Source organism: Onychostruthus taczanowskii, unplaced genomic scaffold, assembly GCF_017590055.1.
Source record: "Onychostruthus taczanowskii isolate IOZ18803 unplaced genomic scaffold, ASM1759005v1 scaffold58, whole genome shotgun sequence".
Lineage (NCBI taxonomy): Eukaryota > Metazoa > Chordata > Aves > Passeriformes > Passeridae > Onychostruthus > Onychostruthus taczanowskii.
The window spans coordinates 3,807,854-3,835,373 of record NW_024503457.1 but is presented as its reverse complement, the minus strand read 5'-3'; the positions used below and the strand labels follow the sequence as shown (position 1 = coordinate 3,835,373).

Below are 27,520 nucleotides of genomic sequence, written 5' to 3'. Positions count from 1 at the left end.
AAGTTTTATGCGCCACACCAGAATTACTTGTAAATTTACTAATGAAAACAAATACTTCATTCAATAGTAAACATTGCGAGTTTTATGTAGATACCCTTCTTTATTAAAACAGACTGAAACTGTGCCACAATAAAGTTAAAATCACAAGTAGAATACGAATAATCTAGTAACAAACATGAGGAAACCAACCTTAATTGCAGCTTCTCTCAAGGCCTCCAGTCTCTGTCTACTGCTTTCTTTCATATTTACAACATCTTTGTAGTCACCCTGTAGAGCTCTCTGGAGGCCATGGATTGCCTGAAATACTGAGTTTTCACTTTCATTCAGCTCCTTTTGGAAAATTTCAAAGGTGTGCACCTGAAAAAGTTTCTCTTCATCAGACAGTCCTGCATCCTTCTCAACTGCTCTTATGGCATTTTTTAGTTTGTTGAGAACAACGTTCTTTTGGCGAAGAAGACCAGACAGTTTTCTGCAGCTCTCCAACACCCACTGCTTCCTCTGAGTGATAACAGCTCCTTTCCCACGGTGCAGCTTTATGGTATGCTTCACTACATCTTCACGTTCCGCGGGGTTTGCTAACGGGCCACAAGGCAGCGAAACCAACGTCCACAGGGAAATAAATCCCGTCGCCTTCATCCTTCACTTGATATTCCTCTTGGGAGAAACTGATAATCCACAGCTGCTCAAAGCTTTCTGCTACATGATTTCTGCATCTCCAGCATGCACAGCAGGCTGCAAGATAGTACCCATCGGTTATCAAACATAGTAATGCCGGGCCATTAGATCAAACAAATGTAGGAAATAAATCCAAGACTGCCTCCTGCACCACAAGCTTTAACAGAACACATATAGTCCTCTTCACTCAACGTTTATGAAAACCAAGAAATAGTCCAAGGTTACTGACAGATTTTTGTTTTCCCCTTGACTATTTCCTAGATAACATCTTGTTTTATAAGCAGTGACTGGAAAGCTTAGTCACTTCACATGGTACTCATCTGCACTTCTTACAGGAAAGAAAAGCCTTTAAAAATATCAGACCATGATGTCATAGCCTGCATTTCAACCCAGCACTAGAACTCACTATTCTTAGCTGTCAGTAAATCTCCTGTCTCTCCTAAAACCTATCCTAAAACATTGCATCATAATAATTTGTTATTTATAAAGTCTCAGAAGCATTAACAAATTCAACTACACACATTTAACAAAACATAAAAATAAAAACACCTAATTGAATCAGATTACATTATAAATCATAATTGTGGAAGAAACAACAGCAAAACTTCCTGGACTTCTGAGTGCTACTAGTTTGGATCAAAGACATTCTTCACCTGAAAAGCTGTGGAGCCCTGAGGTACTTTACTTCTAAACCTATTAGGGACCTTCAAGATTTTAAAGTAAATTACAAAAAAACCTAAATCAATTCATTCATACGTTCATTTCCCAGCAACTACCTGAAAATCTGTAATTAAACTCCTGTATTTAATTTTAACACCAAGCAGGATGGAATTTAAAAATTAATTTCCTTCCCTCAGAACCTATAAGGAACTACTGACATTATTGCACAAAACAACAGCTATATTTTCTTTTAAAAAATCCAAACAAACATAAAGATCCTCAAAAAATCCCTCACACCACAAAGTTACACATAATACATAAAATTTTCTATTTGGCATTCTAAAAATTCACATCACACACAACACGTTAACAGATCATCAATACAGCAGGTATTTCCCTAAAAATTTAGTTAGTCTTGATCATTGGGCCAGCAGCCTTAATCAGGAACCAATACATGGACACAGTCATCTGGAAGCAGTCTGCCTAAGAGAGAACCTTGTTTTCCTACAAGGCAGTAGCAGTCACAGTCCCAGATATCCAAGCCAGCCATCATCAATACATGGAATGAGCTCTGAGCAGCCCAATCTAGTAGAAGATGTCCCTGCCCATGGCAGAGGGGTTGGAGCCATTGGTCTTTATGGTCCCTTCCAACTCAGGCCATCCTGGGATTCCATGGGAAGGGAAGATGGCAAGCATAGTCATGCTCTACCTTCATTTTCTAAACACCCTCCCATCTCTGTTTCAGAGAGAAATGAGAAAATCTGTCTGTGAGTTGGTTTATTTCTTTTTTCAATGCATGAAATGCGAGGCAAAGTATTTAGTTACTGTTAGTTGACTGTGGGCTTAGGGTTTAATAACACAAAGAGCTAAAACATTTAAAATTAAGAACTGAAAGCGTAATCAAGTAGCAAAATCATATCACATCAGTATAATGTCAATAAAATAATAAAGTACAAATATTTCAGAACTTTGATAAAGCTGTGGGGCTTACTACTTTTAAGGAATCAGGAAAATAACAATCCTCACCTACTAGCAAAGTTCTAGAGTGAAATTTAAGGAAATATTTCTTCATATATACAAACTAATGCTCCTCCTGTTTAGTAAGCTTGGCAGAGATTTTGTTAAATATATATTACAACCTATTTCTGCAAGAAAGAGGGAGAATAAAACACCCAGTGTATATCCAAGGCAAGTAAAGAAAGAGGGAGAATAAAACACCCAGTGTACATCCAAGGTGAGTAAAAGACTGCACTACATGACTTACGTGGTACATCAAACCACATAACTAAATTTTGAGCAGAGATTTACACCAGCAAAGTTCACTCCCTGTTGCACTGTACAAACTTAGCACTGTGGCTCACACATGGGGACAGTTTTGTTTCTGTGCTTTTTACTTGGCTAGCAAAAACTGTTTAGAGGAGCGACACCTGGGGCAGTGCTCAAAAGCTCGTAAGGGAATAAAGATCTCACATATAAAAATAAATTATGTGATGCTGAGCACAAAAAAAACCCCAAAAACCACAAACCAAGGCAAAAAACCTAACACTCCTCTCCATTCACCACCAGTAAGTATCAAATCGGAGGGAGAGTCCTTATTTAAACAGCGTTTGCTTCCTGCTGGATTGCAGCTCATCATCCCCCTTTTTCCTTCCTGAACACGACACTGCAGCACCAGATTCCACCAAGCTGATAATACCCGACCCCGCCTCCAGACCCCTCTTGCGGGTCCTTCCACGTCTGTGGGCTCGCCTCCACTCGCCCCTTTCCCATGGCAGCTCCTCCCCGGGAGCCGCAGGCCAGGGGGGCCGTGTCCGCCCGGCACCTCCGCCCCGCCGTGCTCGCACCTGAGCGCGGCGCCAGCTCCCGGCGCCGCTCCCTGCGGCAGGCCGGGCGGACGGCGGGGCACGAGGGGAGAACAGAAGGAGGTAAGCGGAGGGCGGGGGCGACCGGCCCGGCTGCCTCTCCCTCATGGCGGCGGAGGGACAAGAGGCGGCCGCCCCGCCCGGCGCATCGGCAGCGACGCTCACCTGAGGGACGGAGGAAGGCCGGCAGCGGCGGGGCGGGATCGCAGGGCGGCGAGCAGGGGTGTTAGTGGGCGGCGGCCGCTGGCGGAGGGCACCGAGGAGCCCCGTCCTTGCGGCCGCCCCTCGCCCCGCGCCGGTGCTCGAGCGCCGGGGCGGCGCCTTGGGAGCGCAGCTGGGCGGGACCCGCGCTCCGAGCGCCGCCTCGCGGCGGGAAACGTCACCGCGGCTTCTCGCCGCACGCCGGGAGTTGTAGTCGGAGCCGCGGCCCCGCAGCTGCCCCAGCTGCCCCGCCGCCGCCGCCGCTGCTCCCCCCGGCAGCGCTGCGGGCTGCGCACCGCGACCCCGCGCTCCGCCTCTGCGGCCCGTGCCCCGAGCGCTCCCCGGCGGGAGGCGGCGCGGGCGGGCCGGTGCGCGCCTGCGCGGGAGGCGGCGCCGGGCGGTGAAGTTGGTGGGAGCGCCGGTGATAAAATGGTAGGTTGTGCGAGCCCGGGGGGGAGGGGAGGCGGCGAAACCGTGGAGGGGGAGCTTCGAACAAGCCCCAGGCACCCCCCGGGCTGGCGAGCCGAGCGCCCCCGCACCTTCCGCAGCGCCGAGTCCCGTTGCCCTGCCCGGGGAGGCGCGAGGCGCGGGGGACGAGCGACACGGGGACGCGCACCCCCCGTGCGGAGTCGCTCTCCCGCCGCCTCCTCCGCCGGGCCGGGAGCGGGGAAGGTCACCGGGGGCGGCGGGGGAAGGGAGGGGGCCGGGCCCCGCCGCGGGTATTTCGAGCGCCGGCAGCCGGCGCAGCGCGTACCTTTCCCTTTTTTGGGATTGGGGCTGGCGGGGCAGGTCACCGGAGCTGCGAGTCCCTCGCTCCCACCGGCCCCTTCCCCGCCGCGGGACGCGGCAGGTGCAGCCGGAGGCGGTGGGAAAGGTGCGGTACAAATTCCCTTGCCGGGTTGGGGTGGCGGGGTCGGCCGGGGCTGTTTTGGGAAGGAAGGGCTCTCCTGGTGCTGCTGCAGCAGCTTCAGCGCTTCCCCGGGGTGTGCGGTACATTAGCGCTGGGAGAGGGCTCCAGAAACGTGGCTGAGCTGTGCCTGGATGCGAGGTGCGCATCCTTGTTCGGTGCCATCAGCGCGGGGTCGTGCTGGGGACAGGAGCTCCAGGGCCCCGGGCCGGGAGGGTGCGCGGTGCCGCTCCCGCCGCAGGGCACCGGCCGAGCGGCAGGAGCCGTGCTACGTGGCACGGTGGTGGGCTGGAGAGCCCTGTGTGTTTCTTATCGCTTCAAATAATTCAGTGTTTCGTTTCGCTAGAAAATATCCGTAAATGCCTGGCGTTAACTAGGCTTGAAAGAGGACGTGGGGTTTGCTTTGGCGTTGTTGGCAGAGCCCTCTGTTTTGAAGTGATTATTGCTAAGTTTGTTGCCCACAAGAAGTTTATGTAACTGAGGAAGATCTAGGTGCAGAGACTCCCTTATCTGGACCTTCATGAAAATTTGGAGTCAGGCTGGAGCTTGCAGCCAAAGGATTATTATTTATTTACTTACCAAAGTATATAGTAGTTGTATTTTGCACTTTTTTTCCTTCCACTGTACACATTTCTTGTGTAAAAAGAAACCCGGCATGTTTCTTCTTATATTAGATTGAAAAATCCTGTAGGAAAACCAAGTCCTTATCTTGTTTACATGATATGTTTCTTGTCTCAGGACCATCTATAGCCAAGACATCCATATGGGTATGAGAGATAAAAAGTAATCTGAAAGATGGTCTCATGTTTACTCCTCACTGGATCAGAATTCAGTTCTCTTTTAAGAGACACATTAATTTTCCATTATACCTGACGATTTAAGCTGTAGTGGGGAATTTATACCAATTTCTCAGCTTAACTGTTGGCCCAGAACATGTGTTAAGTAAGGTTTAACAAAATTGGAAAGTACAGAATATAGTAAAAAACAGAGCTCGACTTAAGCTATCTCCTTCTGCTTCCAACTTTATGTAAAGAATAATGTTGAAATATGTTACCAGCGAATTTTCTCCCTGTAAAATGCCCATTCCTACTTCTTGGGTGTTCCAGAAGTTTAGGGATATTGTTTCCGTGTGGTTGTTTTAATTGAGAGAAACATCATATTAATTACTGTAGACCACTGCAACTTTTTTGTTGTTTAGTGTGTTAGTAGTATAAACATATTTGTCAAAGTTTAATTAAAGTTTTAGATCACATTTACAGCGATCTTATAGTTCCATTGTAACATTCAGCAGTCTCCACTATGTCCTCTTCATCTATTTTATTTTTGCCTTATGTCTTCTGTTGGCAGTGTTTTAAAACATAATTATATGACAAATGCTTCTGCCTTTTTCAGCTGATGACTGATTAAACTTTGCATTGTTAATTGTGGCTAAGAAAATATTAGGAAAACTCTTGGGTATTTTTTCTCCATGTATGGACTTATACAGAATTTGAGAATCTGTAAGTTGCACCCTTTTAATTTCTCTTTTTTATAACCACTAGACATATCTTTCAGAAGATAACCATATTGTAATATGACGAAACTTGTGTTTACTGCTGTTACAGAACAGAAAAAACGTCAGCATATGTGAGCAATAAAGCAGAAATACAAGTTTGTTACTGACAGAATATGTGCTGCTAAAAATGTATATATAGATGCTGTCATTTCAATTTTCAGAAGAAAATGCTGTCTATTTAACTGCAGAAGAACAAGGCTTTGTCTTCCTGTAATTCTGAAGTGAAAGTTGTCATCAACAAGAAAACTAAAACCTTTAAAAGATAGGCATTAGTAGTAGAATGCTGAAACAAACTTCTGGATTAGCTTCATTGGCTTTCCTGCTTCTTTTGCATCCCAAAGCACAAACTTAAATCGTCCCAGAAGGACAAGGTCCGCCAGTTTATGGCATTTACCCAGGCTGGTGAAAGGACTGCTATATACTGCTTAACACAGAATGAATGGAAACTAGAAGTGGCAACAGACAACTACTTCCAGAATCCAGACTTGTACTGCAAAGAATCCATGAAAAATTCAGTAGACAAGAAGAAATTAGAACAATTATATAATCGATACAAAGGTAAGGTTTTGTTTTCTGGTGAGTTTTTGGTTGGTAAGCTTGGGGTTGTTGTTGGTGTGGATTTTGTTTTGGTTTTTTTCTAAATTATGTTGTGTGAGAAGTTTTTTCTGCTTTTCCCTCTACCATTTTTGAGGAGTTTTAAGTAAAGCTTGCTGGCTTTTGCTTCCCACTGTGTGTTTATAGCAATAAGATGAGAGTAAAGAAAGGTTTTAAATGCTCTTAATGTACACAACTTCTGTGGAGATTTCTGTAGACTTTAAAAGTAGGAAATTAAATTTCCAGTGAGGAAAAAGTGCCAGTTGTCAAATATTGTAGCAAAGTTTGTTATGCAACTTATGTGATTTCTTGCCAATAGCTGCTCTTAAATGTGTATGATGGTCTTTCCATGGCAAAATAATACATATTGTTCTTATGTTAATATTTGGAGGTATTAATTCTGTTCAGAGACAGTAATATTTCTATACATTAAAATCAAAAATGTTTTGGATAATGTTGCAGCTAGGAGTGTGACAAAGCAGTCAGATAAGAAAACCCAAAAACTTGAAACCACAGCCTTATTTAATTCCTTCATGCTGGCATATTAGAGCAAAACTGATGTGCCTTTTCAGAGAGGTTTGGAGGGAAAACCACAGGAAAGTGGATTAAAGGCAGAGTTATTTCTTTTCCAAGTTTTGTTTTGTATCATTGTTAAAAGAGGAAAAAAAAGGCATTTAAATATAAGAAAGTATGTGATCCAGGTGACAGTGCTTGCTGAGCAGGAGCCATCTGACTTAAATGTGCACTGTTTGTGTTGGAGCAGTGCGGGCTGGAATCAGTGCTAGCTCATGTTGAAATCCATACGTCTCACATTTGAAAACATGAACTCTTAACCACTACTCAACTCTGATTTTATGTACTTTTCTACTTGAAATGTATGGCATGCTTTGTGCACACTTCATCCTTTTTTTATGTTACTGTTTCCACCATTTTTGTTCTTCTTTGCATAATCTGTTCTATTTTAAGTGTCGGGATTCTTTAATACTTCATTATTGTGTGGTAATGAATTATGTAGGGACAAAGAGGCAGCAATGCTGTAGCATTTCTTTGTGAAAACAAAAACCCAAAGACAAAACTCAGAGAGCCATGTTTTGGTTTATATATACCTATGTGTATGTTTACATATGTGTGTATATATAGCATATACATATATCTGAATCTTTTGTTTGCTTCTTGAATGTCAGTCTTCTGGAGATTGCTGGGCCAAAAATACATATTCAAATCATAAATGCTGTTAAGACAATCTAAAATGGAAGAAGATTATTATAAATGTTACTTGTTATTTATATATTTTAGCACTGGCAAACTGCACCATCTGACTTTTGGGAAAGCAAGTCTAGCCAGTTTATGTCAGTGTTTTAGTTAGCAGCATACCTTTGCAGTTCTGGCACTTAAAACTGAAGGTGTAAACATGAAAAACTTTCACAAGATTTGACAGCAGACTATACAAGTTTTAGTTAAGCACCTTACCTTAATTCATATCAGGCTTAAACCTGAGTCACTGGCCCTTGAACAGTAAGGGATTCCTTTGGTCTACGAAGCCTTTAGAATAGTGTACTATACTTGAAATCTGAAATGTCTTTTTCTGTGCTGTTTTTTCTTAATTTTCCTATCTCTTTACTGAGCAACTCTGTCAAAACAACCATTGCATTTTTTTTACTAGTTGTCTGGATGATGTGAAATATGATAGAGATGAGAAATCCTTGTTGAAATCCATCAGAATTTTTCCACTGATTTCAAGACAGTGCACATTTGCCTTCAGTTCTTCAATTACTCCCCAAATACACAAGAAATATGTTTTACATGTCTTAGAAGTAGTTGAATAGATATATTTACTTGTTATTTGGGATCGAAGCTCCCTGAATAATACCATGGGTGTAATTCTTGGTTTAATAGATGTTAGTCTGTTTGTCAAATTAACTTCCTCTCTGGAATTTACAGTTTCTTTCACTGTAGTGTTGGCTGGAAAAGTAAAAGAGATCTTAGCTTAAGAATTAAAATAAAATTCAAAAGGGTTTGTCTAGGCTTGATTTTTTTTTTTTTAATCAGCTTCTTGGATCAGGACTTAAAAATAGCATGGTTGAAAATGTTAGCAGTTTAAGAAGTTTGTATTAAATCTACTCAAGAGATGCTTTTTTTTACATAGTCCAACTTATGATATTGAAATGTCTTCCTCTCAAAAGCAGGGAAAGACAGTTTTGTGGTTTGTAAAGTCTCAGCCTTTGAGAACTAGAGGTTTGGGTTTATTTTCTTTTGTTTTCAATTGTTTTTTTCTTCTCCAGTTATCGAAATTTGCATGCAGTGGGTTGTTTGTTTGGGGGCTTTTTCTGTAAAATAATAATTTTACAGATTTTTAAAGCATCTACCAACATTCAAAAAGGTACTGCTGGGGAAATACTATGTTTCACTTGTACTAAATTTTAATTAATTATCTTAAGACTCTGTTATGCTAAGGCATTGTTTGAACAATGTTTTGGTGATTTCCCTGACTTTTAATTAAACCTCCAAAATGTTTAAATGTGGTCTTTAAGTAGGTATAGTGGATACCCCATATGTCACTATCAGGAAAAGAAATCTGGGGTCTAGTGTGGTACATGTGTTTTTGTTGGACTTGATTTTGGATTGGTTTGGTTTTGGTATTTTAAGCTTAATACACACTGACCAATATAAATGTGTTGTACATTTTGATGTGTTTATCACCCTTACTGTTTCTAAATGTAGGCAGCATCTCCTGAGTTAATTCAAATCTTTTATAGGGGGTTGTGGAGGGAAAACAAAATTATTGGGTTGATGTCAGCAGGTGAGTTCAGGAAAAATTGCAGACCAATTTGTCTGTAAGTTTACAGAATACTTAATCTGTTTACTGATTATCTTTTGAAAATATCTGGACTTCAAGTGAAAACATTACTGAAGGTTATGAAAAAATTAATACCTGTCAGATGATTATTTGTTAATGTGTTTTGTAACTAATTATAATTTTCCTATTTGTACTTTGAACTGCAGACCCACAAGATGAAAATAAAATTGGCATTGATGGGATTCAGCAGTTCTGTGATGATTTAAGCCTGGACCCAGCCAGTATCAGTGTTCTGGTTGTGGCATGGAAATTCAGGGCAGCCACACAGTGCGAATTCAGTAAAAAAGAATTTATTGACGGCATGACAGAGTTGGGGTAAGTATCCATTTCTGCACAGTTTATGATGTAAGGCCTGAACCGTGTTTCTGTTCAAAACATTTTCACTTAAATTGTGTGAAGCTTTAAAAAGCTGTTGAGGCTAGTGCCAAGCTTAACAGGTGCAAAATGCCCACAGTGTCCTGTCTTCCTTGAATTGGTGCTTTACTGCAAAGCCTTAATGAGCACGGTAGGGGCGAGGCAAAACAATTTCTACCTGTACAGCAAGGGTACAGGAGTGACATATCTTTTTATGTAGTTCATAGTAAGCATATGCATATTTGTGTTAAGGGTTTGAGTTTGACCTCCTGCTGTTAAAAACTGAAAGTCAGTGGAGGTGTATGAAAGGTAAAAAATGGCAGTGTTGAAGCAGAAAAGAAATTGGAAGACAGAAAAGAGCCTTCAGTTCTTTTCCTTTACCTTGCCACCAGCAAATGGACCCATCTTTCTTTTTGTCCATTTTACCACCTGTGCTTTCTTTCAGACTAGATACTTCATTTGTACAAAATATCTATGAAGAATTGAATTAAAAATGAGGATATTAGTGGTAGAAAATATTGGTCCAACTGTGATTTAACTGATAAAAAATTCCTTTCTGGGTTATGGAGATGTTCTTTGAACATTTCCTGTGCTTACCAATAAAGTCAAGGATATATAATCATAAAATAATATTTTGTGTATAACTCTTCCTTGCAAGAGGAGCAGCATTTCTAATATTTAGAGATGCCAAATGACTCTTTTTAACAGATTGCATTAAATGGGTGGATAAGTACAGTTTATTACTTGTTCCTCTTTTTTTGTAGCTAAACAATTTAATTTGATCTTAGAATGACACCTTAATCAATACATTTCTAAGACAGACCAACTTCTAGGAAATGTGTTGGTCATTTTTTGAGCAGAGATTGTAGCAGTCTGATGTTACTGACGTCATCAGTTACTGATTTCTTTTTAAGCTTTCCTTTTTAGGAAATTGTGATGAAATAACTTCTGATACCATCTGAAGTTCACTGCTTTATTTTGTCCCACTGGGTAGCTCTGAGTAGAAATTACAAGAACAATTATGATTTTCTAACCATGGACAGAAATTAAGTGCTCGTGCTATTATGCTAAAGGTTGCCAGCATTTTTTTTTTTTTCATAAAAATGATTAAAAAGCTTTTGCTAAACCACCTGTTCTTGGAACAACAGCTGTTCTTAGGAGCATAATATGGCTGTGCCTGCTTGCCACAGCACTTAGTGAGAATTTGGAATGGTTTTGTTACATACTTGGAGGCACAGTGTCTGTGGCTTTGAGCAATGAAGACAAGCGAGCAGTCAAATGGAAAGACATTCCCTGAGGCTTAGATCACATGGCGTCTTTAGGATACATATGAGAAGGTATATTTATTGTCTACATCAAGTCCCTAGAAGAGGCTCCCAAACCGAGCTTCTCGGTTGAAGACTGTTGGCAGAATTCTTTCTTTTCTCTGCCAGGGACTGCTGGAGACCAGAAAGGTACTTATTTTTATCTGTACCGTGCAAGACAGTTAAAACTGCATTTGTGTTTTATGGATGTTGTTATAGTTACCCATCCTTAAAAAAATTTTTCTTGGATCTTTAGAATAAATCCAAATATTTAACGATGGGGAACTTTCAAATACAGAGTGTTAGTTGTGATACTGCTTCTTTTGAAACCCATTTGCTTCACTTTGAGTTTCTAGGTACAGTTCAAGATATTGGTAATGTCCTTGTAAACCCTGAATATTCATTTGATGCCTCGTTGTGGCAGAAGCACTTTCCCTTTTAAAAGTGTGCCTTCTCAGCTCAGGTGTTTTCACTGAAAATGCTTTGGTGGTGTTACTCAGGGATGTGTTTCTCTTAGAATTTCAGTAACTTGATTCTGTCTTAGCTTACCTGTGCCAGGCTGTTAAATAGTTTTCTAGCCTTCAGGCTATCATTCAGGGCTTTTGTTCCTCAGTTTTATTCTTAATTGTTCTATTATGTGGAGAGAATGACTGTAAATAATGCTTCATTTAGTTGGAAGGTCCTGAAATGTTAAGATGAACTGTAAAAAAGTGTGAAGCTCTTTATTCAGAAGAGCAGGGAATAATCAATGTCTATCTAGATTAAAGCAAAACCACACACTTGTGTTACAACATCTGTCTCAGGGGAAGGAATAACGGAGTTCAGTGAGGTTTGGGTGTTCTTTAAGAACAGAATAGCATCTGTTCAGAATTCATCAAGAGATAGAAAAGAAGTCAAACCACTGAATCCTGTTTGCATTGTGTACCTAATGGATGCCTGTATACAGTGTTCCACTTAAAATTCTTTAGTAAAGGCACATGAGCATTTATATTTTTCAGAATATTTCTATTTTTCAGAATGCTATCCACAAAGATGATCTATTTTGTCTTAACCACTGCGGTTTTTTTTGCTCTTAAACTAAACCATAAGAAAAGTGGGGGGGAAAGTAGGAAGATATTTTAAATATATGCAAATAATGTAATCTCTTTTGAACAGGTGTGACACCACAGAAAAGCTAAAAGCTTTATTGCCAAGGCTGGAACAAGAGCTAAAGGATCCAGCAAAGTTCAAAGATTTTTATCAGTTTACTTTTAACTTTGCTAAAAATCCTGGACAAAAAGGTCTAGGTAAGTAGAAAAAAAGAGAAAATGTCTGCAGTCAGTGAAGTTTTCCAAATGTTTACAGTACTACAGTATTCTCATTGGCAGTTGTGTAGTAAACTCATTATTGATTTCTTTCACTGACTTCTCTTTCCCATCTTCTTTCATTTAATCTCTTCTTAATGTCCCCTTGGTACAGATAATTTAATGGGGTTCTCTGCCAGTATTGACATTCTCTCACCTCTTGTCAAATGAAGTTCCTGCAGTTCTTCAAGACCTGTCAAATTTTATTTTTTTTAAATACTGAGCTAGTGAGCTGTGTGTGTTAAGAACTGCTGAAACAAGATGTGCATATCAGCTCAGGAGGAGGGAGAAAATTAGGCAAAAGTTACTTTTCTCCTTAATCTTTAGTTTTAGCTCAGTTTTTATGTGAAGTTTAGGAAAAGGGTATTATGCACTTGGTTTAAAACTAGTGAGTAAAACCAGTTATTGTTTATATGGCATTAAACTATTTTTCTTCATAAAGTTTGAGGTTTATCCCAATCCATGTCTTGTATTGCTGAAGTAAAACTGATACATCATTTAAATTACATTTTTTTCTTCAAATCAAAAATATCTAGTTTGTGAATAGATAAAAAACCCAGTAAGATGAAGTTTATTCTTTTCAATCTTATGTCCACTTTCAGAAGATCCTGTGTAGGAAGGAATTAATGTTTTGTATGTAGAATAGCAGTACCATCATCCCTGTTCTTTGTGCTGTGTGTGAGAGGAAGTGGTTTGTTGGGTTTTTTTTGGGTTTTGGGCTTTTTTTTTCTCTTTTTTTTTTAGCATAGCAGCTTTAAATCTGTGTCTAAGTTACTCGGAAAGTTGATAAATGTTTTTCTCAAGAACTGTTAGGAGAACAAGATATCAATTTAGACCTCAACCAGGTGTGTCTGTTCCACATTCTTCACTTGAATAATCTCTCTTGTCTTTCCCGGTGTAGTTTGGTTGTTTTTTGGTTTTTTTGTTTTGTTTTAAACTATGGACAACTTTTAGCCAGTTTGTATTTTTCTTCTTTTTTTTTTATCAGCACTTCCAGTTCTCATTTCATCTGTTACTCTCTCATGGCTCGTGTGCCACTTTTACTGACACAAAAATGAAGAAGTCTTGTAGTGGCTCAGTGAGGTTGGTTAGTGTTCTATCCCTTAGATAGCCTTTATTAACAAAGCTTAGTACTTTCAAATTGCAGGAAATGTAAGTCAGTTACAGCTGAAGCTGGAATTTATGGGATACCTAAAGAAGTACTACAGATAGCTTCCTGTTTTAATTGGGTCTTTCCAACATGAAACTCATGAACATGAAACTCATGAACTACATTGCAAAAGCTTTTCAGCTGAGCCTGTATGAAGAGAGGAGGAGGGGAGGCAGCCCAACCCAGATTTGGGAATGTGGGAATCGATATCAGCCATGTACAAAGTCTGTTTCTGTCCTACTCAGTTTGGAGCCTTTACTTTGATTAATTCCAGATAGTTAAACAGAATGAATAATTAGATTTGTTACCATCTGAGCTGGTAGAAATGTGTGCCTAGCTCTGTCTAGGTCATCTTACAGTGATGACGTCTCCTTCCCCACATGCACATTAGATGGCATTCAGTCAGTATAGGATGCTGCTTAGCTCCTGCCCAAGCTGCTTGTCTTAGTCTTTCTGGTGAATTGTAACTTGGAGGAGACTGAGAGGTCTGTAAGTTTATGTCAAGTAAAGGATAAATGTGAGTGGTTTGAATTAATGAAGTGGAAATAATCTAGGAATTCTTTCCTAAATTTCGGTTGCAGAATATTTTAATGTGATTTTTCTAGGGTCTGAAGTATTCACTGCTTTTTCTTGTCAGGCTGGGAGCTTAAATCACCAAGTCTGGTAATTGTACTCATTGGTTAGGGCCCTGATCTGTAGGCTAAAAGAATATTGTTTGATTCTTGGATGTACATGTGACCTATAAGCATGCCTATTTGAAAACTAACCAAGTTGGACATAGTGCCAGTGACAAATGAGAAATTCATATTCTTAGCAGATTGTTAATAGAAACCTTTTATAAAAGAGGATGTAACTCCTTCTGTTGGGTCCTTCAGGCTAAGTGCTAGGGCATTTTTTTTTTTTTAAATAAATAACTCTTGAGACTAGAGCTTACCAGAAACTTGTCTGTGATAGGCAGACTGACTTAATAGTAATTTTTATGTTTTTTTCTTGTTTGTTATCTTAGCATATTGAAACCATAAGAAATGAATGAAATATCTTTAAAATGTTCAAGCAGCAATGCTTTGGTTATGAGTCATGTTCACTGCTCCATCATTTCAGATTACTTTTTTTAAGTCTGTATCTGCTGTTTTAAGAAGTGATATGCAACAGTTATTACTTTATTTATTGTCCCCTCTCCTCTGAAAAACACCAGGAAATAGTGATTTATGGGTTCCTTTTTAATATGCCAGGTGGTCTTCAAATCTAAAAGGTAGAGAAATACTTGTATAGTGTATTCCCTTATGTTAGACAGGGTCAACATCTACCAAAACCAATTCTTGCACATGCTTTTCTAACCAAGTGCCTCTGTGGTATGCTGCACTATATACTAAATTGCCTTTTCAGTTTCAATAGGTATTAATAATATTTGAGGTTTGATTTGTACTTGTCTTCTGGCTGAAAAAGTTTGAGAGCCATTGCCTTCACAAAATAGAATCTTAAATTTTTGTTGGCAGGTTTCATACATCTTTGTCTATGTTTGCTTAAACCATTGTTAGATGTATTCTTTTTTTTTTTAGCATGTCAGTTAAATCTCTGTTTCTGAATTTTCCAGTTTAATACTTTAACCAGCCAAAGTAAATATGCAAAATACATTTTTTTAGAGTGAGTAGCAACTTCTTACATAGTTGGTGATGATGTATATGTCTTCACTTAGTCTCTGGACTGAGTAAAACCAACCCTGATAAAATTTATCTCCTAGCTCTCTGATACTGGAATTTTGTCTTCCAACTCTTATTTCCTTTGTAGTCAAATTGACCTAATTTTCTCTTGCCATGTAGTACCCAAACAAGCCAGATAACCGTCCATGTGTCTTAAGTATTTTGCTTCTTGTTTTGCATCCTTTTGAGTTTGCTTAAGTTTGATTCTGTCTGCAGTTTGCAGTCTGTTTTACTGCTGGGTTTCTGCAGCACTGCAATGTACCCAGCTGAGTCTGATCTTTCTGGTTTGATATTTCTGCAGTTGATTACTCCCATTAGCACTATGACTTTGCACTTCTCTTTAATGAAATCTTTCTTTCTTACTTCCATGTGATTTTCCAGTTTGTCCAAATAATTTTGAATCCTGATCCTCTCTTCTGTCTTGTTAGACTTTTTTCAGGTTTTGTCTAAGTTGTAAATTTAACAGAAGTTTTCTTTGTTGTATCATTGGGCAGCGTTAGATGCAGGACTGACTTGCTTGGATGAGTTACTTTCTCCCAGTTTGGCAGGGAATGCCTGAGGTTATTCCAGAACTTCTTTGACCACTATGAAGTTTCAAACATGGTAGGAAGCAGTTTACGATTGCTTCAGCATACTGAGGTGAATTTCACCATATCTGGCTTCACTTTGGGCAGCAATGTTTGAAGACAGAATTTCTGAAAGTTTTTTTTTTTTTCTGAAATAACTATCAGTTTTCATTGGATCTTTTTTGCTTGGAGCATAGCTTGGAAAAAAATCTCAGAGTGTCCCAGACGTCCTGGAGTTATTATCAGCAGGACACAGTATCTTTTATCACACCAGCTGCCATTTGTAAGATGGTGAGTGGGAAGGCACAGAAGCCCTTCTTAGAAATTTTTTTGGTGATAGAAGAATTTTGATGATACCTGACACAGCTGTCTTCATAATTCAGAGGGGATTTTACTCCAGGAAAGTGGTCTTGGAGAGTTGGAGTGTGTGTGTAGTTCTTAGCTTTATCTATTTTTGGACTAGCCTATCTTCTCTTGCTTTTTAATTTCTTCTTCTCCACTTCCCCTCAAAACCAATGCAAGAAATTCTGCCATTAGGCAATTAGATGGGAAGAAATCCTCTCCAATAAACTAAGTTACATCTGTTCTGTCATGCCCTGAAATAGACACAGAACTCAGTACACCGATACTCATTCCTAGAAATAGGACTGCCTTTTATAGGAGTCTCTTTTCCACAGTTTGCGTGGCGACAGTAGGGAATTTTTATTTCTCCTTGTATCTGCAGGATTTCTGCTGCTGTGGTCTCATCCAACTCGAATGTTTGCATTTACTTTTGTTAGCTCAGTGTTACCAGGTGGAATGCCCCAGCCTGTTTAAAGAAGTGGCAGTAGTGGCAGTGCCCCAGGGTGATACCTTGTGTAAGCAGGGAGATGCAGGAGGCGGAAGCTCAGTGCATAGGACCTGCCATGATGATCTTGAAGCAGAAAATTATGTTCTGATTAATGTTACTAAGCACCCAACTGTCTAATGTCTTTCAAATACGTCTGAATAGATTTGATCATTATTCAAGAAGACAATGGATGCTTATAACTGTTAAACTGTGGCTCTCTAGGTGGTGGACAGAATTAAGGAAAAAAAACAGCCAAGGTTCAGCGCAGCAGTGCCATCTCAATGGCTGCATCTTGGACCTGGAGTACATAATATTTAGATATTAAACTTGATTTGCATTTTGTCTTTATATTCGGAAGGTGCAGTTTATCAAATTATCTGGTTTGCCAGGAGACTTTAAAAATAATTATTATGGATAACTGTGATTCTGTCTTTAATTTGCTTTCTCATGTTCTTACTACTTTATATAGTGCAATAAATCTTAAATTTTTGCATAGGGCAGATTCGGAGAGGTTTATCTTGCATTCTGCTCCTAAGGGTTCAGCTTTTCTACTGCAGTCTAAGTGAAATTTTGTATCCTAACTCTTGTTGGTAAGTGTATTAAAGGATAGGATTTTAGGTCTTTTGTCATATTGTCTACAGAGCAGTTCACATTTCTAAGGGCACTTTGAAAACAAGGACTTAGCTGTATCTCTTTTTTTTTTTTTGGTTGGTTGTTTTTTTTGAACCTGATACTTGCTTTGATTCTCCTACTGGGTCTCCCTTTGAGCCCCAAAAAGGCATGCTCAGGAGTTGGTTAGAGTTTGTTTCAGCCCCAGGGAGGAGCTTAATGCATTCTTTCACGGTCTTCACCTTCCAACATGGCAACAAAAAGCCGACTGGGTCCTTCATCACTTCTTTGTGATCCCTTCGTCTGCTTGCTGGCTCAAAAGGTTGTGCTTCCTTCTCTCTGCCAGTTTCCTGGGATCAAGCAAGAGATGAAAGATGAGGAGGGCATTCAGACTTGAATCAAATATTACCTCAAGACCAGAAGAATGACTATCTTTGAATCCGGTATGTGGACTTCAAGGAGGTTTCCTCTCCTATAAGCAGATGAGTATAATGTACTCTTTTTAATTGAAGCAACATCAGCTTGGCTTTTATCATAGCAGTATCTCAAGGTTCTTTGAAGAGATCTTTAGACATTAGGGAAGGATATTTTTTCTTTCTATTTTGTTGTCTTTTTTTACTCCTGTCCTCCCCCCAGGCTAGTTATCAAGATGATGTCCTCCCCTTTCAATGAATAATTAGATTGATAGGCAATTTGTAGGAGTGACTGCATGGAAGAAGTTGAGTGAGGTCTATAAATGAATTTTATATTTATTTTGTAAGAGGTCTGTAAATGCTGTATTTTAGGTGTTCCAGTGGCCTTGGTTTGTGGGTATGGTTCTTGCTTTATTTTTGTTCACATCTTCCATGTTGAAAATGCCAGCACTTTAAGGGAAACTTAGTACAGAAAAGGTGCTTTGATCAGTAAATGTGTGGCATAACTGCCAGTTCTGATACCTCATTGATTCTTTTACTCATGTTTGGGCCTTGTTTGGGAAATGCATACCCAGTCAACTTTGTCATCTGTTGTTTATCTGAATGGTACATGGAGAGATTTGCAGAGGTGAAAGGATTTTGTAACTGGCTGTAATCAGGTTCATTAGGCTGCACTCAAACAGCTGTTCTGACAATCATCTCCTATGTCTAACTTGCATTCCAAAGCAGTTGGTCTGTTTTTGTGCTTAAGGTGATAAACAGACATGAAAGGTTCTGCATGGAATCAGGCTGCTTCAGCGTGGCAGATGCTGAGGCAGAGCCAATGAGCACAGCCAGACCCTGCTGGGTTCCTGCAGTGCTCCTCTGAAATCCATGTGCTGTGCTTCACCATTCCTCCTGTCCACCACAGGCACTTGAGCCTGACACTGCATTATCTGTGCCCTAACAGAGGGCACTGGGGAGCTCTTTGCTGATGTCTGCAGGGATGAGTGGATCCAGCTCAGCTAGATCCCGAGTTTAGCCATGATCTGTATTTGTATCACCCCCCGTTAACTTGTTCTTTTCCCTTCTGCTTATCTTCTGTGTGGGAGCTTCCAGTTACAACTACAGCCTATTTTGCTCTAAGCTTTTAGCAATTCAATTAAGTGTTTTTAGGTTTAATCCTCGTGGTATATTCTTGTCATTTTGCTGATTAGGAAAGAAGAAACTAATTCTTGTGTCTATGTTGTTAGCAATTTGGCTGCCGAAGAAGACTCTTAAAATCATTCAGAAATGAAGAAACAAGGGATTTATTAACTCGCTGAATCTTGCAAGTATTCACTTGATGCTTATTGGTCAGGCAGGTATAATAGCCCTGTTGTTGAGACAGACTGACACCAGCTTCCGTTGTTCCTACCTGTGCATCAATTTCAACACAGTGTTGAAAAGCTATATTAGTAATTCAGGTGAATTAGTGGTAATATTCTGTCCATTTCAAACAGGAGTGCACAAACAGGTCTTGTTGGTAGGGCAGACTGAGAGCTAGAAGGCTCTGTTTGGCAGAGGATGACAAGTGAGTGCTGCAGTCCCAGAGGGCGGTTTTGGCACAGCAGGTACAAATCAGCTGCGTTTCATGTTCCTCAGAAATCCTGCTCTCCAGCCAATTCCTTGCTATCTGTTGATTTCTCTTTTTGTTAATTTTTAGCGTGCAATGACTTCATTGCCCTGGTGCAAAATCATAGCGTGATGAACTTAATTTGGTTCTTATTTTTGTCATGCAGCAATCTAATAAATTTTTTTTTTTCTTAGTAAGATTTGGTCAAATCTTAAAAGTAGACACACTCTGTATTTCTCCTTCTGCATTAATTGTGCTGTTTGTTACCACTGTAGAGGAGGCTAAGGTTTTTTTAAAAACCAGTTTAGAATGAGGTTTTAATGTTTGAGGATAGATCATACTGCAAGCAAAATGCTATTTCTGAATGAGAAAAGCTGATTAAGGGTCTGCATTGCATCCAGCTCTCACTAGATATTGACACTGAAAATATTTTTGGGTTGAAAGGAAAGCTCAAACTATATAATGTACAGTATATGATGTATTTTTGTGATGTTCTTTAACAATTTAGCTATTTTATGCTTTGGATATGAACATGGATGTTAGCAATGAAGTCTTAAATTGTCTAGGTGTTTTCAGAGATCCATGCATCTGTCTTCTTCTGTTTATAAAATTTATATTATTGGTCTGTAATGTGGGTAGCATATGTTTTGGTATAAAAAAACCCAGCATATTTTATAGTTGTAGTTCAGTTCTTATTGTAGTGATGCCTTTGTATCTATACAGCATTGGAAGAGGTATTCCTAAGACTGCCTGAGGAATTTTTGCCTTGCAAAAGCATCTTCCTGTGGGGATGCAGAACCCTAATGGCATAAGGGCTTTTCTGTTTTTTCAGTATCTATCAGTGCAGCACTAATTGTAGCAGATCCACAGCAGTGCTGTTTATTGATACTACTGTCAGCATGCTAATGTAGACTTTGAACTCTCTAACTAGTCTTCCCTTTAAAGCAGAAAAATCTTTTTTTTTTTTTTTTTTCCTTCAATGCCAGATTTTTCAGCCTAGGTAGGGGATTGTTTTCAAACAGAAGTGTAGGCATATCTCCTGAGACTGTGGCAAAACTGAAGACCTAGTTTGCTCATGTACTATTAGGCTGCATAAACTGGCACCACTACTGAAAGTGATAGTCCCATCTAGTCCTTGTGTTCAAATAACACTTGTGTTAGTTGATGGCTTTGTGGGATTACAGTGAACCAGATGACAAAAATGGACTTTTTTTGCCCCCCTTTAGCAAATTTTTCTGAAATGAGAACTTTCCTCCATGTGCCTACTGGAAAAAGCAGCTCCAGTGTGGATCTGTTTGATCCACTATCCTCAGTGGGATATGCATTTTTTATGTGTTATAGCAAATAACTTCTGCATCTTTGTGGAGGAGAATTCATTGGCAGACACGTGTATGCAGTGTCCCTTGAGTGTCAGCTTAAGACAACATTACACATGCATTGTATTAAACACAATTTTACAATAATCACCTTAACATAATACTCACTTTGACAAAAACCAAGGAAGTGTTCTCTCTTCTTTCCCTTTTACCTCTTCTTTTGTGGTACCTTTAATCATCTTTCTTTCCCTACCTGTACTTTCTTCCTTTTTCCAAGGAGTATTTCCATCAGAAGTATAAACTTCTCAACTATTAAGGTCTTATTTCTTCAAAGTGCATTTTGCTTAAGTTGTCACATGATAGATTTGCAAGGTTTGCTTGGAGAGGTTGAGTCTTCATAAAGAAGCCTGAGTGAGTGGGATCAAAGCCAGTTACTTCACAGTAAACTTTAGAAACTATTAGGTTTCTCCTTTTTCATTCTCTTTGCTTTTAATTTGGGATAACAGATAAGAATAATTCATCTGCATATCTAAGTAGCAAGTAATGCTATTAATTACGGTCTTCCTCACATTTTTTGGTGAAAAATGAGTCTGGTGGCATAGACAGGAAGAGCTGAGGGAAGTTTATTAGAGCATAATTCAAGTTGTGTACTGAAGAGCACTGACAAACACTGGCAGCACTGTCCCTGTGTAGATAGGAAGAGGCATATTGCTTTTCTCTACATCTCTTCATCCAGGCCCCAGCCCTGTCTGAAACAGGGACTCTAGGGGCATGGCTGTGTTAAAATCTGGAGCATCTCTTTCAGACATGAAGCTTGATTTCAGATGACAGTGTCCTTTTGCTTATAGTGTGATATGTACAATTTCAAAAACCATTCTTCCTTCTTGTAGGTGCGGGTCGAGCTTCTGTTTTATGTGCTATCACAGTACTTTCTCTTAAGCTTCATTTGTACTGAAAGCAAAAGCTGAAATACTTCTGTGGTTTAAGAAAGGCTGTGCCTTATTTTATGGTTGCCCAGTAGTTATCATGTACTTAGTGCAAAGCCATTAGGTATTGTGAGCTACTGAGGATGAAAACAGGCCTTCAAGGAAACCTCCTTTCTAGCCTTAAGCTGCATCTAATGTTGCTTCTGCCTTTCTGCTAGAATATGTGGCAGTGCTGCATCTCCCTTGAACCCTGCTCTCAGATCACTGGTCATGATGCAGAATAAGGCTGATTTCTTGGATTTGTATTTTCAGTATTGGGTGTAGGTGTTTGTCTATTGAATGATGCCATAATTCTTGCTCTAAGGGGTAATACCACAGATAAATTACTTTTTTCATCCCCTCATGCTCTTAAATTCTGTTAAAAGTCAAGTACAAAATGTGATAAATTAAGGTGAGTTGACATCTGTGGATGTAAATGTTTGTTTCTATCAATATTTGCTATGTTTGTGCATGTGTGTGTATATTTTTTCTTTTTTGATTTGCAGAGAGATTTATCATTAAGTGTTCTGTTTCTGTAGATGGAAAGTAGCTTTAATCTGGCATTGGTGGATGGTGACAAAAATATTTTAGTTTTATTGACTTTGATGTTCAATACAAAATCTATGGTGTTACTGCTTGTCTTCTACCTTTTGTGTCAGGGAGAGTAGAAAACAATATAGTTTTTTTAGTGATTTTGAAAGAGTATTATTTATTTGTATTATAATACACTAGATGTAGCATTAACAGTTTAACCAGAAGGGGTTTATTGCTTAAAATGTACTGCAATATTTACATGTTGTTTTATCTCTTGCAGATCTAGAAATGGCAATTGCATACTGGAATTTAGTCTTGTCAGGAAGGTTTAAATTTTTAGATCTCTGGAATAAATTTTTGTTAGTAAGTATATACTTTATTCCTTACTGCCTATCTTATTCCACAGTAGTCTGGCTTTTGTTGGCTTCCTTTTTATTGGAAGCTTGTGTGTTTCCAATAAAAAAAAAAGATGGGATATCTCTATACTTCCTTCAAAACTTTTCCTTTTAGAAAACTGATGTAAAATACTCTCAAATCAAGCCAAATTAAATCTTCTCTTATGGCTTTCTAATTTAGAAGAATGCAAAAAGATGCAGCAAAGTGATAGAGTGTTCTGCTTGCTTAATCCTGTATCCTCCTACTTAGGAAAATTCCTGCATGGAAGGAAGCCATGATTGTAGATGGAGCTGGTGCTGCTGATTCTCAGTGATAAAATGTCACAGCTGTGATTATTGTCAACCATGTATTTTACCATGCTCTGCCTTTTGTAGTACTAATGTATAAACTCAGTCTTTTTAAGTCAGTCATACCAGCATTCAACATTAAGAGACTTTCCATTTTCAACACAATTTTTTGCCTGATTAATTACGTTGATTAATTTTTTAGCTAATAGTAGTGAATTGATCTTGACAGTTTCCTTATTACTAGTGCAGTTCTGTGGGCAGTGAAGTAGAGATGCATAAATTAAACTTAGAAAATCAGAAATATTCTTGTAAAAGACCCGATTCACTCATCTGTGTTTCTACATTTACATGTCTATATAATTACAAAAAATGAAGTTACATAATATATAATTTATCTTTATTTTATTCTTCATTTTATCTTTTTATCTGTAGTTTAGAGAAATAAAAAGTCTTTCTGCATTTTTGTCCCCCAGTGATTAATAGTGAAGGTGTACACTTTCTGTAATATTTTCTGTAGTTTTTTTTCTAAATTTTTTGGCATTTTATTTATTGGAATCACTGAATAATGTAGAGTTTCATCAAGAGGGCTTCTGGAAACATTTAATGTTTTAACTGCCTCAGTACACTGCATCCAAATTCAGCTCTACAGATGCAACTGAAGAAAAATCTGCAAGTTAAGACCTGGTATTAAAGTGTGTTACTTTAGAAGAAATATTTAACCTGAACGCTTAGTTGATAAGAAATACTTAAACTAAAAGATTTAAACCTAAGAAAAAAGCAAGCAGGAAGTCTTTCAGATGGATTTCTTTTTGTTACTGCTTTTTTTAAGATGAAGAAGGTGAAGAAATGTTTGAAATAGGTGTATTTCTGTACATGTCAATGTAAAATACTGCTATGGAATTTGAAAGTATTTTGGACTGAACAGTACTGTTATTTGTTTGTACAGGAACATCATAAAAGATCAATTCCAAAAGATACCTGGAATCTTTTGTTAGATTTTGGAAATATGATTGCAGATGATATGTCCAACTATGATGAAGAAGGTAAGCAGTACCTGAATATCTTCAAATAATTGGTACAGCAGAATTAAAATACTGCTATAAATGAACAAGAGAACATGTTGTTGCCTTGTGTCCTAATATGTTTACCCTTAAAGTTTCAGCTGCCAATACAGTGTCATACTTATTGCCAAAATAGTAGTGATAAGAAGGTTAACTGGTTTGCTGTAATTTGAAAACAGGCTAAAGATACAGTCATACCATGACAGAGCACATTATTTGAATGTGTTATTCTACAGACCTCTAAGTGAAACAATGCTTTGTACAAAATTTTTGCTACCCTAAATGCAGTTTACTCTGTTACTAATTCTGTTTTGGAATGTGTGCAGAAATAAGTCCTAAGATATGAATGGCTAGAATAAGAATGCCGTGGTTTTGCTATCAGCTAATGTTTATAGCTTTAGCATGGAGTTCTGTGTTTTTAATATTTGGTTGTCTTAAGAGCTGTTGCTGAAAGAAGAGATTCAAATGTGGAATTTATCAGTTAGGTGGTTTTTTTTCAAGTATTTTATCATGTTTTGTCTGTTAAAGCTAGACAAGGCCAGAAATGTTAAGATGAGCTTCTAATCCTTTGTAGTGGTAGACTACACCAGTTTACTGCTGTTAGTGGTTGGCTAATTTCTCAATTGCTTGATTTCTCTGTAGGAGCGTGGCCTGTTCTAATAGATGATTTTGTGGAATATGCACGACCAGTAGTCACAGGAGGAAAACGTAAAACTTCCTAACCCCAGATTTGTCGATCTGGACTAAATGAACTGCAGTGGGTAATGAAGATTTGTTAGCTGATAACTGCACGTTGGTGCTGGTTTCAGTGGTCATGATGACATTCTGCAGACAAAACTGCAATTCCTCCTTTCTTCCTAAAGAAAATGATGATGGACGTGTGGACACTTGAAGAACAAACTCAGAAGATCCAAGCTGTTTGTAGGCTATTGGCTTCAATTATTGTACTGGTTGTATCATATAGGATGTAGATTTTGCATGATTTTATACTTTGGAGAAGTTTAACTAGAGGCCATTTTATTAAAGTTTTGACAGCACAGCATGCCATGCAGTTCATAATCCAAAGTGGACACCAGCAGTTACATAAATAAAAATGTATTATATTGTACTTATATTAAAAGCAGTATTTGTGGTATATAAATTAAATCCATAAATAAAACTTATGCAGTATGTTGTATTTTTATAAAAGTTAGTTCTGTGGATCTGTCTTAATACAGAGTTGTAAAAATAACCCCAAACAAATGAACGTATGCTTTTTTTGTTTTTAATTTATTGCCAAAATGTTAAATTTGTATTTTCACATCCTAGGTGTATAGAGTGATTACATCCAACCTTTTCTCTCTCCCAATGAATTTGACTTCCTCATTTTTCTTCTTGAAGTGCTTGGACATTTAACAATAGCATTGCTGAGGACAGGCTGCTGCTCTATGCTGTGTTGCAACTCCAGCTTTTTTTAGTAACCATTTTAAGCAGACATTAAACAACCAAAGATGCTTTTATAATTCATGTTTAGTTATCATAATTCAGTTAGTCTCCAATTATGTGTTTTATTTATTTTTAATAATGAACTGGTGGAATATGGATTTTATTTGTAGCTTGAAACATATCATACATTCTAGCTAAAAGTAACATAGTTGTAAATTCATTTCCTGGCACTTCTCACAGAAAATAGATGTAAGCCCAAAGACAACTACTTGGCTTCCATGGTGGAGAAATAATTAGGAGTAAGGAGTCTTTATATTAATGATTATAAGTTTCATGCCTGTGAATGTGTTGTGCATTCAATTATCTTTAAGGGGAATAAAAATCAAATTAATGCCGTTTCCATGATCTCAAGGCTGGTGAAATTGGACCAGTTTTCACCAAATCTGAATTTGTTCAGTCACTTGTTTGTCCCCTTTTGCCAGCCACTGATTATGAAGTGCACAGTGGTGTCAGTCTTCTGTTTCTCATCAGTGTCTTCTGATGTCTAAGCACAAAAGTTTTACCAGAAACTATTCAGTGTGTCTTCGCACAGGGCTCTTGCAAATGCTACCTCATCAAAATGAGTTTGTCATAGCCACTGTAAAAGTTTGTTAAAATGAAGAGTTGCTAGAGAGTATGTACAGCTATGATCAATATATTTTCTGTATTTAAGCTGAATAGATGCAAGAATTTTGGAGAAAATAGTGCATTAAGTTATATAAATTATATCTGTGTGGATTGTTGAAGTGTTGCATGACAGCAGAGTCTTTTATTTTTTAGTTTCCAGAGTATAAAAGCTTACAATATTCTCTTAAACTCTAATATTTAGAGTTTCATACAAGCATTATGTTAACACAGCCTGCAAGGGCAAGTGTACATGCTGCATACAGAGATTGCCTTCGTTCTTCCACTTGCTAGAATTTCAGTTGTGCATGGCATTTAAAAAGCAAGACAAGGGAAAATTGGAGCAAATTAGTGATTTTTCTCTTACTAAGAGTCTAGCAAGCAAGTTACAAATGCCCTGTGAGTGATTTGTTATGAAAATTTGTCTTTTTTTGTGAGTCAGCCCTGGCCAAACAGCCGCCAGGTGTCAGCGTCTGAGTCTGCTGCTGCCTGGTGCTCCTGGGCAGTTACCCACTGAGATTCTGCCAAATTGCTGCTTTCTGACTGCATCTTTTCAGAAGGGCATTTGTGTAACTCCAAGTATTCTACAGAAGTCAGCAGAGAGCTAGAAGTAGTTATGCTCTTTTTACTGCGTTTGATTTATCTATGCCTCCTCCCCAAAACAACTTGTTTCTTTATCCGTCCCACAAGGTTTGCAGAATGTGTAACATCTTACAGCATCAAGTGCATTTATCTAGCCAGCAGCAATGGAATGCTTGTTACTCACACAATTACCATTTAAAATACATAGATAAAATATAACTGGCCATAAATAGCTTAATCTATTAGTATGTGATGTAACTGAAGCTTCATAGCACTAGTGCTTGTGAAACATTTTGTCATGATGAGAGCTCCATCAAATCATTCTGATGAACCTTCTACCTTTTAGAATAAATAGAGCATAAAAAATGCATGTGGGTTGAGGGTTTTTTTCTTGTTAATCAGAGCAAGAAGGAAGGGGTGCTTAGCCCAGGATTCAGTGTGTGTGTGTGTATACACAGATACGTATTTACTCTTAAAACTCATTCCTGGGGGGATCCTCCATGGGTGACAGTGGAAGACTAGGCAAAATACTCCAGAGATAGTAGTTGATCTTTGTGAGCCAGCTTTTGGGGTTTGCTACGCTTTTTCTTTTCTTCTTCCTCATCTTCTACCCATTTTAAACCACATGTGATTTTTACATTCCTATATGAAGTAACACCTTCACACTTAAACAGTCATAAAAATGCAAATAAACTGCTTTCACCTTAAATGTTTCTTACGTATTTTAAAAATTTGCTGCTGTCCACAGTTTCACTTGCAGGGTACTCTGACTTCCATTTTAAGTAAGCTGATACAGTGGTAACACCTAGGCTGCTCAATTTATAATCCTAAATGGTACAGATGTCTTCAAGTTGTTCAGTGCATACAGTATTACTTCACAGATACGCTGTATGTATTTTTAAACTTGGTGCCAAGTTGTTTGGTTTGAAACAGAGCCATAGGATTTGTACTTGCCAATTCTAAATTTAAACGTAGTTTATCATGTGTGTCATGCCAAGGAGAGCAAACCTGCAGGCATCTGCTCATTCAATGCACCTGGGAGATTTGCTGCTGAGTAAGCTGTACTTATGTGTATATTTTTTGGCACTGGAAAAAGGAATAAATGGACTGTCAAAGGA

The 27,520-nt window shown here is 38.6% G+C and overlaps 2 protein-coding genes across 11 annotated transcripts in view; one reads left to right on the top strand and one right to left on the bottom strand.

The window, feature by feature from the left end:
- Window positions 1-3,501, bottom strand: part of TMCO3 (transmembrane and coiled-coil domains 3) — a 32,372-nt gene extending 28,871 nt beyond the window's left edge. For all 4 annotated transcript variants that reach the window (XR_005953660.1, XR_005953661.1, XM_041418092.1 and 1 more), the window contains exons 1-2: window positions 3,363-3,501; window positions 190-732 (exon numbers count right to left, since the gene is read on the bottom strand). Coding sequence is in view for 2 of the 4 variants with exons in the window: in XM_041418092.1 (XP_041274026.1) it covers window positions 190-636 (447 nt within the window). In the remaining 2 variants the exon portion in view is untranslated. The remainder of the gene's footprint in view (window positions 1-189; window positions 733-3,362) is intronic.
- Window positions 3,479-27,520, top strand: DCUN1D2 (defective in cullin neddylation 1 domain containing 2). 7 transcript variants are annotated; one of them, XM_041418099.1, is made up of 8 exons: window positions 4,165-4,272; window positions 5,698-5,804; window positions 6,202-6,418; window positions 9,458-9,626; window positions 12,125-12,255; window positions 22,269-22,351; window positions 23,618-23,714; window positions 24,375-27,520. In XM_041418099.1, the coding sequence occupies exons 3-8, from the start codon at window positions 6,244-6,246 to the stop codon at window positions 24,452-24,454; spliced, it is 735 nt and encodes a 244-aa protein (XP_041274033.1). In that variant the 5' UTR covers window positions 4,165-4,272; window positions 5,698-5,804; window positions 6,202-6,243; the 3' UTR covers window positions 24,455-27,520. The 7 variants fall into 7 exon arrangements, with proteins under 7 accessions (XP_041274028.1, XP_041274031.1, XP_041274034.1 ...); XM_041418094.1 differs by lacking the exons at window positions 4,165-4,272; window positions 5,698-5,804 and adding an exon at window positions 3,479-3,830; XM_041418097.1 differs by lacking the exons at window positions 4,165-4,272; window positions 5,698-5,804 and adding an exon at window positions 3,816-3,830 and having other exon boundaries at window positions 6,022-6,418.

Coding starts and splice junctions, on each gene's coding strand:
- DCUN1D2 (XM_041418101.1), top strand. CDS start 4,826: ATGAAAATTTGGAGTCAGGCTGGAGCTTGCAGCCAAAGGATTATTATT. Junction 6,419..9,457: donor ATTATATAATCGATACAAAG/GTAAGGTTTTGT, acceptor TTTGAACTGCAG/ACCCACAAGATGAAAATAAA. Junction 12,256..22,268: donor TCCTGGACAAAAAGGTCTAG/GTAAGTAGAAAA, acceptor TATCTCTTGCAG/ATCTAGAAATGGCAATTGCA.